General features: G+C 35.7%; 1 protein-coding gene across 4 annotated transcripts in view; it reads left to right on the top strand.

Annotated features, from left to right (window-relative positions):
- The window catches only part of ATP11A (ATPase phospholipid transporting 11A), a 127,692-nt gene that overhangs the window by 104,184 nt on the left and 5,903 nt on the right, over window positions 1-17,605 (top strand). Inside the window, exons 20-29 of one of the 4 annotated variants that reach the window (XM_080577121.1) lie at window positions 693-867; window positions 1,547-1,649; window positions 1,900-2,045; window positions 2,987-3,046; window positions 3,721-3,848; window positions 5,686-5,821; window positions 10,412-10,477; window positions 10,777-10,880; window positions 12,656-12,821; window positions 17,273-17,377. In XM_080577121.1, coding sequence (XP_080433247.1) covers window positions 693-867; window positions 1,547-1,649; window positions 1,900-2,045; window positions 2,987-3,046; window positions 3,721-3,848; window positions 5,686-5,821; window positions 10,412-10,477; window positions 10,777-10,880; window positions 12,656-12,821; window positions 17,273-17,362 — 1,174 coding nt within the window. In that variant the 3' untranslated portion in view covers window positions 17,363-17,377. The other 3 variants (XM_080577120.1, XM_080577122.1, XM_080577119.1) reach the window with 3 other exon arrangements.

The following is a 17,605-nucleotide window of genomic DNA, read 5'->3' as shown; positions in this document are numbered from 1 at the left end:
CATCTCCCCTTGTTGTTCAGCATATTTTATTGTGCTAAACTGTGCTTCGTGCAACCATGGCTACACTTTTAGCAATGCCCACATTAGCTGTCTGAAAGCTTCCCCAGGTATACTTGCATGAGACTTAGTCATTGTACTAAATGCAAAGTGTACCTACTGTAAATGCAGACAGTAGCCTTATCTCTCCAGGCCAACAAGTCTCTTTTAAGTGTTGCCTTCAAAGCATGGTTTAAACATGGTTTAAAATCTTTAATTGTAGGCCCCTGAAAAACAATGTTATGTTCCTCATCAATAGATTTTGGAGTACCAAAGGATTTCTTTTTAACTTTTTTTTCCCTATATTATGGAATGTTCTATAACTCAGTTTACCTTACAGCATTTCTTGGAGCCCTTTCAGGCCACTGCAAGACCATTTCTTATACACTCATACTCACTGTTCAAGTCAGTGAGTTATCAGATTGCTGTGTTCAAACTGTTGAAGCACTGAATGCATTCAACTTAAGCTAGAATTTTAAAACATCATACATAGAAATCCTATACAATGAATTTCCTTTTGAAGTGTATTAATGATGCAATATTCTCTACTCACTATTTTTTTCATTAATTAATTTTCACAGAAGACCTATTGCCAACATTAAAATATGACTGAGAATTTTATAGTGACTCTTAGTTTATATTTTATCCCTGAACAGGCTTTCAACTGATATGCAAGATTATGGTTTAATTATTGATGGAGCGGCATTATCATTAATAATGAAACCAAGACAAGATGGGAGCTCAGCTAACTACAGAGAGCTCTTTCTTGAAATTTGCAGGAACTGCAGTGCGGTGTTATGCTGTCGAATGGCACCTCTACAAAAAGCACAGGTTTGTATTTCTTTTCTGAAGTAGCATATGTATGTAAATATTAGAAGTTAATATTCTGTATGACTTACGATATCTTAAAATGTTAACATTCACTTTTGTATCTTCTAAAATGGAAAAAGCAAAAAGAAACCAAACAAAATGAGTAGGGCTAATTTTTACTAGCAAGCAATTTAGATAATGGTATGCTAAAATGGCACCCAGCTGTGCACCTGAATTTGACTTATGTACATATTGTGCAAATTTTATGGTTGGTACGTGCTGATAAATGAACATATTTAATGAATGGAACTAATTGCTTCCTTTTTAATCTAACAAGCTTTGAATTGTCAACTATCTGTTGATATTACAAGAACCTGGATTATTTATTATTATGGAGTGATATTTAATCTTTAGTTTTAATATAAGTGGGAAGTCAAGTTAGAAGAATCCAGACAGAAAAACGTGTGCATTACGTAATTTTTAAGTACTTGGTGACTGTTGTATACTAGTTTATATCAAATAAAATTTATTTTTTTGTTAGTAGCAAAAATTTTTAATACAGAGAGTCTCCTATGATCTTAATCTGTAGTAGTTAGACTGGGCAATACTGTTTTTGTGTTTATCATTTTTAATTAATTGTACACTCATACAAAATAACCAAGCCATCATAGATGAATTTTTAACACTAGTTCTTTTCCAGATTGTAAAATTGATTAAGTTATCAAAGGAGCACCCTATCACATTAGCAATTGGTGATGGAGCAAATGATGTCAGTATGATTCTAGAAGCACATGTTGGTATAGGTAAGTGTGCTTTTTAGAGTATTAATTAAAACGAAATAACAAAAACACTTACTTTAAAGTAGGTGGTCTCAATCAGATTCTGCATTTTATAGACAACTTTTAGTGCATTTACTTCAGGAATTTTATGAGGTAGGGTTGTGATCTGCTACTAGATCAATGTCATTGCATTATTTTATAGTTTTTCTAATATTTGTGTCTTTTAAATAGCCCTTCCATTATTAAACAGCTTCATCCTTTTTTTTTTTTTAAGGAATCATTGGCAAAGAAGGTCGTCAAGCAGCAAGAAACAGTGACTATGCAATACCTAAATTTAAACATTTGAAAAAAATGTTGCTTGTTCATGGGCATTTCTATTATGTTAGAATATCTGAACTTGTGCAATACTTCTTTTATAAGGTAGGAGAATGCTTCTTATAATTACGTGAATCTCAAAAATTCACGTGATAATATCTAACTATATGTAGACAATGGTACCAAAAACCTGTAATTCCATTAAAGGATTTTGTTGACTTCCAGATGCAGAGTTGAAATGGGATTATTGTTGTTAACCAGATCATGAAGTGGAATATCTTTTATATAAGTGCATTCTGTAATCAATGCTATGGTTAAAAATGAAATTTGCCTTTTCTCTCTTAAAAACTCCAGCACTGACTTCATTAACTTCTGTTTTTTTTTTCTACAGTGGCCTTTTAAATCAAATTCCAAGTAGTATTTGAGAATTTAGCAGAATTTAATTTATGTTAGTTTCTAAATTCATCGAGTTAGTGTGGGTGGAGAAAGTTTATAATGTGCTTTCCCTTTTTTAAATAGTTTTATTACATCTAAATGTTGGGATCCAATTAAAGTTCTTTCAGTAAGCAATGGAAGATTATAGAAAGGAAGTTTCAGAGGATAATTCAAGCTCAGTGTTTGATTGAATCTGTAGTTAGGAGGGGATGAAGTTTGGGTCACAGCTAGAAACATCTTAAAAATTACTTTGCTGGGAACTCTGCTAAGCAGAATATAAACATCCTTGCTTATCACAAGTTGTGTCCTACTGTGGATTGCATCTTGTTTTGCCTTGCCTTAACTGAACTGTGTTCCTGCATAACAAATTCATTGCCTTTGAGTTTTGAAACTCTAGTCCTGTAAGTTTTCTTTCAGAATATTTTAAGTATTTTTTACCAGTATTACTGAAAGATGGTGTTGATATTTAATGAATGCAACTCTTTCTACTCTTTCTGCAGTGTTTACTGTTACTAGTGTTATAAAACTGTAATATGCATAGCTATACTGTTACATAGCATATGCATTTGTGCTTAAATTTAACTTGATAACTGTGTCACTTTATCTTTCAGAATGTCTGCTTCATTTTTCCTCAGTTTTTATATCAGTTCTTCTGTGGGTTTTCACAACAGGTTAGTGTTTTTGTTGTTGTTTTTTTTTTTACCTCACTGCCGGATTTTCTCTGTCATTTTTTAAACAAATGGAGCCTTTGACACTGTGCCTATTCAGCCGATAAAATTTCTAGGTTAGTTTACACATTGTAAAAAGAAGAGTATCACTTCTGATTCATACGATTTTTAGTGGCAGTTTAAGTTACAGAAATTAATTTGATGAATTATCCTAAAAGCAATGTTCTTTCAAAGTATAAAAATAACAGAAACACAAAAACAGCAAGTCAAAGTGAAATATCTGTGGAACATGTAGGGTCCATTAGGTTTAAACTTATCAATCACAGACAGAGGCAATCCTGAAGGATAAGTATTTGAACTAGCAGTTCATTTTTTTAGAATTCAGAATGTAAAAGAAAGAACAGAGTCATCTTTTCTGGAGTGTACACTTATGAACTACTAATTTGGGACAAATAGCATCATTCAGTGAGTTGAAAAGAAAAAAATAAATGCATAAAAATAGGGAAAAAGGGAACTGTTGTTCACCAGAAGAGTACTATCTTTTAGGAGAGAAACCAGTATTTTCCCTTATAAATAAGTTTTTCTGAAGAAATTGACTCATTCATTTTAAATCAAGTGTAATGGAGTGGATTGTTTTAAAATTAAAACTAGCTGATTTAATTCTTTTCCATCTACAGCCTTTATATGATACTGCGTATCTAACACTGTACAATATCAGCTTCACTTCCCTTCCTATCCTCTTGTACAGTCTAATGGAACAACATGTCAGTGCAGACACACTCAAGAGAGAGCCTTCCTTATACAGGTAAAATTAATGCATTAGACCCCAAAGCTTGACTATTCAATTGTGGAATCTATCTCTGTTATAACCAAAGTCCTCAGGATTTTTGTACCACAAGGTACAATACAACATCAGATACACTGCAGCAGAAGGGTTGAAGACCACATGCACTGTATATAAACTAATGTAGGTGCATGTTTTTAACATGTATATACTTTAACATATATACTTAACATGTATATACTTTAACATAACTTTTAACATATATATACTGGAAGCCACACCATTCATAATGTTACTGAGAGCATAATAGAAATTACTATTCTACAAATCAAAATGTGGTTTATTTTAATACTGTTTATTTCTTTCAACCATGGGGAATAGAATAATAGATTTTTTTTAAAAAGAAATCATACTAGATACATGTTTTATTGTGAAAGAAACGAAGACTGAGAGTTAAAGTGTTTTATAATTTTTTTTATTTTGTGGAATATTCTGTTCCAACATTGTCCTCTACATATTGCTTACTCACTACTGGGCATTAAAATTGTGACTGGTTTAGATTCTTAGCCACTTGAAATACAGTTCCTTGTGTGTAATAAACTGCATGTAACCATCTAAATTAGGAACAGTGTCCAATTTTTTTATTTTTGTAGCAGCAAAAACAGTACATTTTAGAGAGTGGTAACACTAGATAATCAAAGAGCAAACATTTCTGGAGAAGGTAAAAGCTGCCTAATCAGTAATCAGTGCATAGATACTGTTTAGCTATGAAATGGAAGAGGAACACAGGATACTACTGTCAAAACCAACCCCAACCTCCCCATTCTTTCCTATATTTTAAATGTTTTCAGTTAAGAAATGGTGAGTCAGAAGATTTTTCATTTTCTTTTTTGAAATTTTAACAGAGGCTATTTGGTCAAAAACACTGCCTTTTTGATATCTAACAGTTTATCGCCAAGCTGTTTTAGGCAATAGTGCAGTTGTTCTAAGCCACGTAAGGTTACAGTTAGCCACATACGGTTTTGCACCATATATTACTAATTTACTGGGATAGCATACAGTGAGAAATGACGTAATCTGGTCATCAGACAGTTTTTAAACTACACGTGGTGAAAACATTGGTTCATAGTAAGTATTTCTAGCTACTATGCGAGATTTCTGTAATTCAGGGTTTTCATTTAATTGTGTGCTGATTTACTCTGTTGTGTTTTATGGTAAATAGCAAGTTGATATATATTCTTTCTGCGTGCCAAAACTAAACTTCTACTATTAAAATTTTTTCTGTAATAAGAACACATATGGCAGTGAATAGTTCTATTTTTGACTAATCCATGTATTTTTTTGTGGGAAAATATTTAAGAAATGCAATTTGACCTAAAGGTTCAACTCAGTTGCAAAATCCTTGTTTTCCATGTTCCACATAAAATTAGTATTTTGCTTTGTTGTAATGCTGTGTGTAAAAGTATCCCGTGGGAAACAAAGCAAAGTCTCCGGAGACCTCTAGTGTTTTTATTTACAGTCCACACTAGATTGTCATGTGCACAGCAGGTACTGTAAAAAGATACTTTCTGTAAAAAAAAAAAAAAAAGAAAAAGAAATGTGTGCAGACCAGGAGAATTTACCATACAGTTGGAATAAGAAGTACTGCAGACAACAGTTAAAAGGATTCTGTATAAATTAAATTAAAAAAAAAAAAAGAGAGATTCAGGAAGGATTTTGATGTGGAGTTGTCGTGGCAAAATCTGGCAGTTTCTCATGAGATTTCTTAATTGTATTTCCTTCAAAAACAATTTGACATTGTTTGTCTAAGGTTTTTTTTAACATGCTATTATGAATGCATATATCTTGTTTTACCCAGAGATGTTGCCAAGAATGCTTTGTTGCGCTGGCGTGCATTTATTTATTGGACATTCCTAGGAGTGTTTGATGCTGTGGTATTTTTCTTCGGTGCCTATTTCTTGTTTGACAACACAATTGTGACCAGCAATGGACAGGTTAGTGTTGGACTTAGTCAGTGTCAATCAGAAGGTAATTTTTTAATGTCAAGTGTGTTCTGTCATCATGAATATTTCATGAGTTATGATGAGATAGATGGGTTATCTGTTTAGTAAAATGTGAATTATTTAATAGGAATACTGTATATCAGTAAACAGCCATAGAACTAGATACAACTTAGGAGAAATATGTATCATAAAGTCCAAGAATTCCTTCAGAATTTACATAGTAACCTTTCTGTCTGATGCTTAATGTTCATCTGATGAATATCTGATTAACATATCAAAAGACTCTTGGTAGAACAGTTATGAATTATCATAAAAAACTTAAATATGACAAGTTTTTTTTTAATATTTTAATTATTACATATGGCAGCTGAAAATAATCTCTCTTTACTTGCTTTGCAATCACAATGCAAATTTTAAGAACCTTTTGCATTTTATTTATTTTACCCATTGATATGTTGGTCTATTTTATTTGTGTGCTTTTTTTTCCTTTTGCTACTTGCTTCTCTTCCTATACTCAGCTAATGACAGCCAACACTCACATGGTAAGACTACTGTGGATTTGTCATGATACCCATTTCTTTCACTGTTCTTTAATTAAACTGCTAATTAAAGAGCAGTTTAGTTATTTCCTATAACTATTTTACAATAGCACTTAAACCTATAAATAGAAATGCTCTTTATTGCTACTTTAAATGCTTTTAAAATACAAAGAACTTATATAGAGTACAACGTATACTAAGGTATATGAAGTATAATAAAGAACCAAGAACTTTCAAAAAATAAAAGGCCTTTTGCTTCCTTGCACTTTGGTATTTTGTTCTATACTTTTCTGGAACCTACATTTTGTTGCTAACTCTGCTATAGAAATTTTACTGCGGTTTATGCTATAAAATATTTGAACAGTTTTAGAAAAAAACGCAAAGTGAGAGAGAAAATAAACTGCACAATTTTGTTGTCTATGTATAAAATATACATTTGCTAGAAAAGCAATATTCAAATATCATAAAATGCCATCTTTGTGACATCTATCAGTGAAATGAACTTTTAGTGTGTGAGAGAACATTTGTTAAGGACAATAGCTTTTCTAAGGACTGAACGACTGTCTGTTAGACATAACTGTACCCTGCAGCACTTCTTTTTCTGATACCATTATGTTCTATTAGTTGTTCAAAACTCTACATCAGCTCGTATTCGTAGTCCTGGAAGTCGGTCTTCACATATCTGTACAAAATTTTGTAAGTGGTTTGTACTGCAAGTATTCTGTGTTCCATTTTGAAATTTTAGTCTATTTCTGTTGCATGTATTAAATCTAGTTCTTGTTGAAGCTCTAAATTGGCACTAATGCCTAATTCCAAATTTTGAATGTGTATGTCTAGAACCAGACACCCATGTTAATATTTGATGGTAAAATGTATTGCTTGATAAGACATTCCGACTCCTGAGTGTCAGAGTGGGTTAGAAAATTCGATACCTTTCAGCATGCATGCTTCTGTGTATGAAGTGTACAGATTTACAGTTGCAGTTTTAGATTGAAAAGCTTGAAAATTTTAGTGTCCAGGAATAGAGATAAGTATGTGAGTTCATACATACATGAATGCTAGTGGGTGTCGATGGTTATTTCCAAGTGTTTAAGTTATGGTTGTGTCTGGAAAAAGGCAGTACAGGATTTGAGGATTTGAAAGGTTTACCACAACAATGCATTATTATGGAACAGGCAAAGGCAGAAAGCAGAAAAGGGAATAAAAGGGCTAAAGAAAACACTAATACCTTAAAGATAATTCAAGTTAGGTTCCAAATTGTTAAAATGGATGCTGAAGCAAAAATTTGAAAATTGTCATTCCCTCCAGAAGTGAACTAATTGCCATTTTTGCAAACCTAGTAAAAAGTCAATGTCTTTTATTTGAATTGCTCCCTGTATCACACTAAAACTTGCATACCGTTCAGGTTGCTTCCAAACACAATCCCTCAGGATGTTTCTCAGTATTTAAAAATCTGTTTGAAAGTGTTTGCAGTTTGTAGAGTCATGTTGCTGGAATACTGAATAGTGTGTTTACAATCACTGAAATTTACTTCATAAATGCCTACCTGAATCATTTCCTGGTAAACAAAACTAAGATGCCAAAGATTTCTCTCTTATCAGTTGTTACTAATTTGTGACAATGCTTTTTGTATGAAGTTCCACTTTGGATATGACATCATTGTTGGTGTTGTAAAACCATGTAGTCAAAGGCCAACTACATAAGGAAGGTAAGAAGAAACAAAGGCACCACAGAAGTGATTGCAGACTGTAAATGTCATCACAGTTTACTCATAGAGTAATATGTCCTGTGTGACTTTTTCATTTCAACATTTGATACAGATGGTTTTAAATATAATTGTTAGGATGGGTTCAGAGATAGATAGGAAAAACTAAGTCAAAAGGATTAACAGAAGGGGAAAAAAACAACAGGAGGGAAGAGAGGTGAGAAGAATGATGAATGGGAACGTGGAAGATAAAACAAATACAGTCGCAGAAGGAGGGGGAAAGTCTTGGGAAGGCTGGGAGTAGGGCACATAAAAATATTTGTTAATAAACTACATGTTAACAAACAAACATAAAAGAATGATTCACAGCCTGAAGATGTGAACAGTATCTTGAGAGATTCATTGCCGCAAATTCCATCGGGTTTTTTAACTCTCTTCATCTCATATTGCTCTGCTTATATTTTCTCTATGCCAAATTAGCAGACTCTTGGTGTCTGACGGCAGTCCCTGTGCTATGACCTCATTTTCTGAGCCAAAAACATGGGTAGGTGAAGTGTTAGGTTGCAGCCTAATGCCTCCTATCTGGCCTGATAGAACAAGGAAGGTTTTTTCAATTTTTTTTCTAATCTTGCAGCTTTTACTGAAAATACAGACATATCTGTTCAATGTGCAGAAACCTAGATGCCAGGCTCTTCAAGAGATGCCAGATCCAGCATGAGAGTATTGTAAAGTCTAACTGCCAGAAGAAATTGAGTAAATGTTGGCATAATTTCAAGTTCCTGAAACAGATTCCTTCCTGGTATTAACCACTGATTTTTGTAGGGCACATAAAATAATGTAGCATGGACATGGCCCTACTAAAAGATTGTATTATATATCTAAGTAAAACTCAGATCAAAATACTGAAGGTTTTATGCACTTCATCATGTGCTCTGTACACTTGGTCTCATACTCAGTAATTTTAACGTAATGAAATGATTACTCAGAATAATGAATATTTCAGTCAGTTGTTTGTTTTTTTAAATAATTTTCTGTTCCTGCTTGATCAGATTATCTCAGGCAGGTTACCTACAGGTTTCTGTCCTGTGGATGGCTTTGATCTCCATTCAAAGTTTTTCCCAAGGCAGGACATTTGTATGATTGCTTGCCCATGTGGATCCCTTGTCATCTAACACTGAGTGAGCTTGTGTATGTAGGTGGGAAGGGACCCCAGAGGCGATGCCATTCAGCTCCCAACTTTGTGCAGGGTTAATTAAAATCAAGTTCTTAAAGGTCTTGTCCAGTCCTTTTAAATTTTGAATATCCCTGAGGATGGAGATTCCATAACCTTCCTGGGCAACCTGTTCCAATGTTTTTCCACCTTCATGGTGAAAACAGTTCTCCTAATACCTAAGCAGAATTTTTCCTGTTGCTGAAGAGATCTGCTATGTCTCCTCCTGGTACTTTGCATCTCTGAGAAGAGTCTTGTTATGTCTTGTCTGTATCCAACCATCAGACAGTTGAAGATAGCAACAAGATTCCTTAAGGGGTTGAGAAAGCCTGTTTCCCTCGTCCTCATTCATCATGTGCTCCGGCTCTTTTATCATCTTGGTTGCTCTCCACTGGACTTGCTGCAGTATGTCAGAGTCTTTCTTATCTTCAGTTCAAAATGAATGCAGTTCTTCAGATGTGGTCTGATGAGTCCTGAATAGACAGGACGAATCACTTCCCTTTACCTGCTGGCAGCTGCCTTGCCAATAGTTTATACAGGTCAGCCTCTACCGCTGTAGGGGCACACTTGACTCTTGTTCAACTTGCTCACCCCCACTAAGAATCCTTGGTCCTTTTCTGTAAAGTTGCCTTCTAGCCAGTTGATCTCAGCCTGCAGTGGTTCATGGGATTAATCTGTTCCAGGTGCAGGGTCTTGCTTTTGCATTTGCTGAACTGTTTGAGATTAGTCAGCCCATTTCACCAAATAATAGAGGTTTGTCTGAATAGCATCCCTGCTTTCAGGTGAATCAGCTGCTTCTCCTCCATTTGGTGGGCTTTTTCCAGTTCTCCGGTCCCTCCCACGATCACCAGGATTTCTCATGGCAGTCTTGCAGTCACATGGACCAGCTTTTTCAGCACACTTCAGCAAATCCCATGCAGCGCTGTGAAATATGAAGTGTGTATACATACACAAGGGCAAGAAACCAGAACAATTTGTACTGTACAGATCATACAAGAATTCAGTGTTGTGTTAAGTGTCAGTTCCTGGTACAAAGTGATACATAGATTTAAGAGGTTTATTCTGGACAACTCATGAAGTAGTGGAAGATGAAACCTATTATAACTGTCTTGAACCATTTTTTATAGATGTTTGGAAACTGGACCTTTGGAACACTGGTGTTTACTGTGCTTGTATTCACAGTTACATTAAAGGTAAGGTATTCTATGTTTTATCCATTGAAACTTTCTTAGAGCTTGTTTTCTCATTGCAACTTATTAATACCAGTTTCTCTCTACAACCCATACACTGGAAGGTATTAGTTTACATAGAGTTTTTGCTATCTGTGCCTTTTTAACTGTGCTCAAAATTAAAAACAAAAACATCTTTTTTCAGCTAATTCAGTGCAGAATCCTTACCTTTTTTCAAAAGGTGTCATTTTCATTTGACTTCTACCAAGTATTCTGTTGCTTCTAGATAGTAATAACACCATATACTGTATTGTTCTTTTCAGCTTGCACTAGATACACACTATTGGACGTGGATAAATCACTTCATGATCTGGGGATCACTACTATTCTACATTGTCTTTTCTCTGCTCTGGGGAGGAATTATTTGGTATGAACCCTAATATAAATTGCATTGCAATGTTATTTCAGAAGCATAAACCTGTTACACATTTCGTGTTGTTTTCCACACAGAATTCAATTTAGCTTTTATATATTGCAGAACTCCTAATAGCAGTCACATTTTAAACACACCAGTAATGGTAATTACAGAATGCTCAGCTACTCTTTCACTGAAAAGCTTCTAAAAATATTGTTAGAGCATGAGGGCAGTATCTGACCTCAGACTGCCATTAAACCTATCTCAGTGGTATCAGTTAAAAGTAGTCCAGTGATTGGTTCAAGTAGCTGAGGCTGTCTCTCTGAGGCCAAATGTCACCAAGCCAAGTAGGCCAAGTCTGTGTTGCTTGGGGCTAGCCACCCACAGTGTGGGTTTGTCTTGGAGGGAACGAGCTGTAGTGGCCTAAACTAGAGCAAGGGAGTAGAACCAACACTGAGGTCATGTGGATTATCAGGAGCCGTACGTTTGAGCTCATTAATTACCAAGTTGTTTAAAAAAGTAGATTCAGGTATTTGTTCTACTGTTGATAAGCTTTTTAAGAAATAATATAACTCTTGTCCATAGCTGATTGAAAATGTTAAAGTTTGGTGAGTTTCTTTCTATCTTAAAAATTCTGTGTACTTGAAACTGAAATTTTGGGGAAGGAGATTGAGTTGAAACACAGGTTCAGATACTTACTGTCCCTGATTGCCATCAGGAAGTTGAATTTGCATTTCTCACCCATAGAGAGGGCCCAGTTACAAGGTTATAGTTTTTAATCTTTTCTACTGGAATTGCTCAACTTCGTATACACAAGTAAACATTTTGAGTGATCTGGAGGAAGGTTTTGTATTTCAGTGTGTCCTTTCCAAATGAGTAACTTGTCCAACTTTTTTTGGCAGTAAAACCAGAGCTCAGTTGCGTCATTATCAGAATGAAAACCATTTGTGGAAGAGATAGTAGCAGACTTTCCCTGCTAATGTTTTCCAGCCAGTCTTGCTAGGTATTAGGGATGTTGCTATTTACATCCAACAATGTGGTTCAACTTGTTTACCTTTTATAATGCAAGGACTTCTATGAAATTTTGGGAACTAGCAGAAAACTGCCCTGCTGGTAGGAGGGATTTATACTGCAGTATTTCTACAAACTGACCAGTCAAGAACTTTGTTCTCAGTAAACATGCCTCTGGTTTCCATTATTGTACAGTGATGGAATTTTAATGGCCATACAACTGCCATGAAGATGCAGGGAAACATGGAAGTGAGGGCGTTGAACATGGGGGCAGATAAAAACATGGTGAATAGGATAGAGAGCTTAACATGAGACCATCAGAAATGTTTGAGGGTGCTTGAGGTATGAGAGAGGTGAAGAAAGGTGTGGTCTACAAGACTCATTCAGAGGATATATACAAAGGGAGTGCATGAAATAGGAGGGAATGGATGGGAATGGAAGAAGAAAGATGGAAAATATCTGGAGCGTGATGAGGAGTAATTGGAAGTGTTTAAACAGGATAGGAATGTACCTTAGTTTATCTTTGTTAGGGAGAGGCAGCTTGGGTTGGAGGAGAGCCTGATACTACCTACACCCTGGCAGACAAGAGGAGAACAGTTCTGTCTAGTTAGTGAAGGTTTAGATGTCCTTTTGGGAAAACTGGCATGGATGAATTCCCACAAACTGGGAAGTCGAACCTTCAGTATTTCATCAGTGTCGTAATTTTTTCATTTAACATTGTCAGTTTTTCTCTTGTGTATTGGAGAGTAACTTCTGTTTCATCTTTTTCCTACCAGGCCTTTTCTCAATTATCAGAGGATGTATTATGTGTTCATGCAAATGCTATCTAGTGGTCCTGCGTGGCTGGGTATAATTCTGCTCATAACTGTCAGCCTTCTTCCAGATGTTCTCAAGAAGGTCTTATGCAGACAGTTGTGGCCTACAGCAACAGAAAGAATCCAGGTAAAGTATTTTTCAATGTAGAGGTAATTATTTGTATCGCAGATCATAGAATCATAGAATGGCTTGGGTTGGAAGGGACCTTAAAAATCATCTAGTTCCACCCCCCTGCCATAGGCAGGGACACCTCCCACTAGATCAGGTTGCCCAGGGTCTCATCCAGCCTGGTTTTGAACACTTCGAGGGATGGGGCATCCACAGCTTCTCTGGGCAACCTGTTCCAGTGCCTCCCCACCCTCTGAGTGAAGAATTTCTTCCTAACCTCTAGTCTAAATCTCCCCTCTTTTAGTTTAAAACCATTTCCCCTTGTCCTGTCATTACCTTTAATAATTAGCCCTCTCTCAAGTTTAGAGACAAGACACAGAGCTTCCCCATCTGTGATGTATGTCACTGGTTGTATACCAGTCACTTCTTTCACCAACCAGTATGGTGAAATAAGCTGCTTGTTATTTAGTTGGTGGTATATACCTGAACCCTGGGGTGACCCCTGTACCAGCAGCCACTGGGAAATCAGCTGATAAGGCTGGTGAGAGACGGCTATATGGCTCAATGTGATTCCTGGTTTGAGGAAATAAGAAGGGTATAAGGAGGTTGAGGTCTCCGTGAGGGTAGGTAGGAGGCAGTTAAATCAGCCTGGACAGCAGTTGTTCCTGCTGTCATGGAGTAGTATTCAGGGGTACTGCCTGCACCCCTGAGTTGAAGTAATTTTTATAGCAGGCAAATATATTTTACTTGCTTAAGTAATCTCTAATACAGATGTTTTAGCATTTACCATGCAAGCTGAGCATAGTTATCTAAAATGGAAAAACAGCGAAGATAAGCTAAGCTCAAAATTGGTAGGAAAGGAGCATGTCATTTTGTTGAAGTCCTCTTAAATCTAGGGTTAACACAAGCAATTGTAGTTCTGTACCAAGGGACTCTACAACTGCATGTGCATTTATTGTTGAATAAACTTTAATTCACACACCTTAAAATAAATGTGATAAATATTTCCAAATGTGATAAATATTACCACCAAGTACGTTGGTGAGGAATATGTAGTGAACTCATGCTAACATTCATGTTTCGTGATCTGTGGAATATAACACTGTCTTAGCAAACTAATACTGATGCTGTGCCTGTTTAAAAAAACAGCATGTATTAAAACTTAAATTTTTAACTTTAAAATTAAATGCCCCACTTCAGAACAAAAAAGAATACAGAATAGCAGGAAAAAAAGGCAGATCAGCCTTTAGCATTTTTCTGTTTCAATATCTTTAATAGATGTCTCTGTCATATGTGCTACTTGTGCAAGTTGATTTTGGTGTAGGTTCTGCATGCTTAATTTAAGTCTAGAGAGAGAATGAGGGTGGGTTAATGCAAACACCTAGCCCCAGATAAAGGAATTTCACCAACATTACATGTTAGTGCTGGAAAAGGAATCAATTTTAAGGCAGACTTTGGGCTTAACACTAGCAATATTGATTTTGTAATATTTAATAGAATCTTTGACTTTTAACCAGATATATCCCTTGTGTTTCTTCTTATCTCCCTTTATTTCTGTCTTCCAATCCGCTTTGTCTAAATAACTACTACCTTGCTTTAAACATAAATGATGTGCACGATTACTTCCTACAATCTTCTGGGGAAATCAGACTAAACATCAGTGCCTTTCTGTTGAGCAGTCCACCATCTTTATGCTTTCTCAGACTTCAAGCAGTCTAAGTTTCTAATGGAACAAAAGGTGACTTTTTTTCTGCCTTTCTGCATGCTTGGCCATTTCATTCAAAAGACAGTAAAAAGTTTATCATCAGAAGTTATTTACCGTATTCATTATCTCCATTTCTGACTCACACCAACTATACTTTAAAAAATACTTTTTAATTCCGCTTTTTCCACCTTCTGTTTATTTATCTCAAAGATTGTATGAGTCATTGTCACAATCTGTCACTATCACTAACATTTTTTTCACTGATTTTACTGAAATTTACAAAGTGTTGCTGCCTCAAGAATCTGGGATTCTTAGGCCCCATTTTAATCATTTGTGTATCTGTAGGTGAATGCATGTTGTGCTTGCATTGTAAATCTCTAAGCGGAATAGTTGCCACACAAAGCGTGATAATTCTGATAATGTTGATGTTCTATCCTGATACAGAAAATACGGTGCTGGAAGCTATTTAAGCAATCTTTGGAATATATTAATATATCTGCTCTGCTGAAAATGCAACTTCTTTACACTAAGTTGTTTCTAGCATGCATTTTCAAATCAAGCTTTCCTTCTATTCCATTTTTTGAAATTCTATACTTCTTTCTAAAAATAAAAAAGCTCAAGATCCAGAAATATATGACAATTTAATATAAAAGTAGAAGAAAAGCTGGTAAATCTTGGCTTTACTGTGGTCTACATAAAGCTCCTTTTGACTTAATACTAGGAGACTCTTGGTTTCCATTACAGATTTTATATCCTTATCTTTTAACTGATTAAGATAAAAAAAATGACTTCTTTCTTTGTTCAAAAATGTATAGTCAATAAAAATACTGTAATTGTTTAAGTCAAAGGGAAAATATAGAAAGGTGTTTTCACTATTGCAAATTCTAAATAAAATTGGCTTTTAAGAGCCTTAGGATTGGTTTGAAGTAAGCTTGTAACTGTTTTTAAACTTAGTGCATTCCTATAAACTATATAATCTTCTTTGTAATAAAGAGCTTCTGGAACAGTTGGCAAGATTAACGTAGGGCTAGAGATCACCTCCCAGGTTACTAAACTAGTTCTGCTCAGGCAATCAGATCACATAAAGCCTTTGAAGTAATTCTTAACACTTCTAAATTTTTCAATTATCTGGAGTCACTCCAGAGTGGGGTCAGTGATTGTTTACCATCATTATCATTCAGAGGTTTTTAATCATTTCAGATCTAGTTCTTTGGTTTTTGAAAGATCCTTTCATATATACACATGTATGCATTCACATATGTATATGTGTGTATACGCATACACATGTACATATATGTATGTGTGTATATATGTATGTATACACACAAGCTGTCGTCTTTCTTGTGCTAAAATGTTAATTCTGCAAAAGCTTTGGAGGAATCGGTTGTCTTTTGTTAATTTAGGTCAAAACCTGCTCATGTCTGTCTCATGCTTAGTCCCGGTGACTATTTGGCTCAATGCAACAAGCTGAATTCTGTGTTTTAACTGGAAATTACGCAGCTGTAATGTTTCTTTCATCCTTAACTTTCAGTAAGCATTAGGGCTTTTTTAATATTCAGCTTACATTAATTGATAATATTTCATTTTTCTTTATCCCTCTCTAATAAATTGAGAAGCTTGGCCACTTCATATAAAAAAATATAAATTCACTTTAAATGATTCTCTTTGCATTTTTTTAATTGTCACTTTGATTGGCAATGTTTCAGTAATCCCAGATACTCTTTAGCTGAAACACCAGGTGTTTTGATTATGAGCTGTAAATAACTTCTATGTTTTTATCCCTTTTTAAGAAATACGTTCCTTTTTCTTTTCGCTTCTGATTTTTTTTACTTCACTTTCACTTCAGTCACAAGTTCAGCCCATGAGCCTCGGTATGGCATCTCTACCCTTTGCTGCTCCCACAGCGGTGCTTTTGCCTGGGGAAGCCTCTCTGGGGAGTCATCATTCTTCTGTTCCTCAATGGGCTTAGCTGCTGTTAAACAACTGCGCAGGCCTCTTAGAAACCTATTGGACCAGCCAGCTGCTGCCTTTGTCATGTGTTGGGCTCCTCTTCTGTGGAAAATAAAGAAATGTGTCCTGCTGTTTCAATATCTGAATCCCATAGAAATGGGTCCTGCTGTTGCAATATTTGAATCTCATAGAAGTTACCTTAATAACTCTCCTGCCCTCTTTCACCATGTAGCAATGACTAAGTTGTAAGTCAGCCTTTATCAGCACTGGCACCATCACCTTCTCGTGTAGCTCTCCCTTCAGTGCCCCTCTTGTTCTGGGGGGCAGAGAAGCAGGACATCCACTCCTTAATTTGGCGTACCTGGACTGGCTAGGGGAGAGAAGACCTTAAGGAAATCCTGGACCAGTGTGGCTGCCACATGCCCTGCAGGGCACTGGTCCAGCTACAGCACTGTCACATCATCGTATCCAGGATTGCTCCTTCATTCAGTGCAGGTTATTGTCAGCAGGGAGGACAAACAGCCCACGGTACTTAGTCATGGTACAGTTTAAATGCTTTCGAGAGTAATTAAGCATTTTTAAAAGTTTGAAATGGAATTAAAATATTCTCAGTGTGTCTCAAAGGATTAACCTCAGGAGCAAGAAATAGAAACCTTGTTTTACTCTGATAACCTTTCCTTTTTAGATCCATCAGAAAATCTGTCACTTCACAGGACCTTGCTACAGTAGTTATATATGTACCAAATGGTACAATTCATTCACATTTCTCTCCTGTATTCAGCAAGAGTCTCACTGTTTTTCCTCATCCTTGCAGAAGACTATGAGACATAGAACAGCCCTAAATGCACTGGTGAACAGCGATGGGCCACTTCTTGAAGGAACTCTTTCAGCTTCCGAGACATAATTAGATCAAAGCTAGGTAACAGTACTGTACGTGTTGCCAGTTTGGATTGATTTCTATCTGTGCTATTTACAAATCAACTGTTTCCTCCAGAGTTTTTGATGTAATTTGTCAATATGATACAAAATCATTACGTTTTACTTGGAGAGTCTAGTTTTTGCAAAAGATGTTCCACATGACAGGTAAGCTCTTTTTGTCTCAGACACCCATGTAAGGCAGCACAACGTGTCTGCATGAATCAATACA

This window comes from Anser brachyrhynchus (genome assembly GCF_964034855.1).
Source record: "Anser brachyrhynchus genome assembly, chromosome: 1".
Taxonomy (NCBI): Eukaryota; Metazoa; Chordata; class Aves; order Anseriformes; family Anatidae; genus Anser; species Anser brachyrhynchus.
The sequence above is the reverse complement of the archived record's forward strand: the minus strand, read 5'-3'. Positions and strand labels throughout refer to the sequence as shown.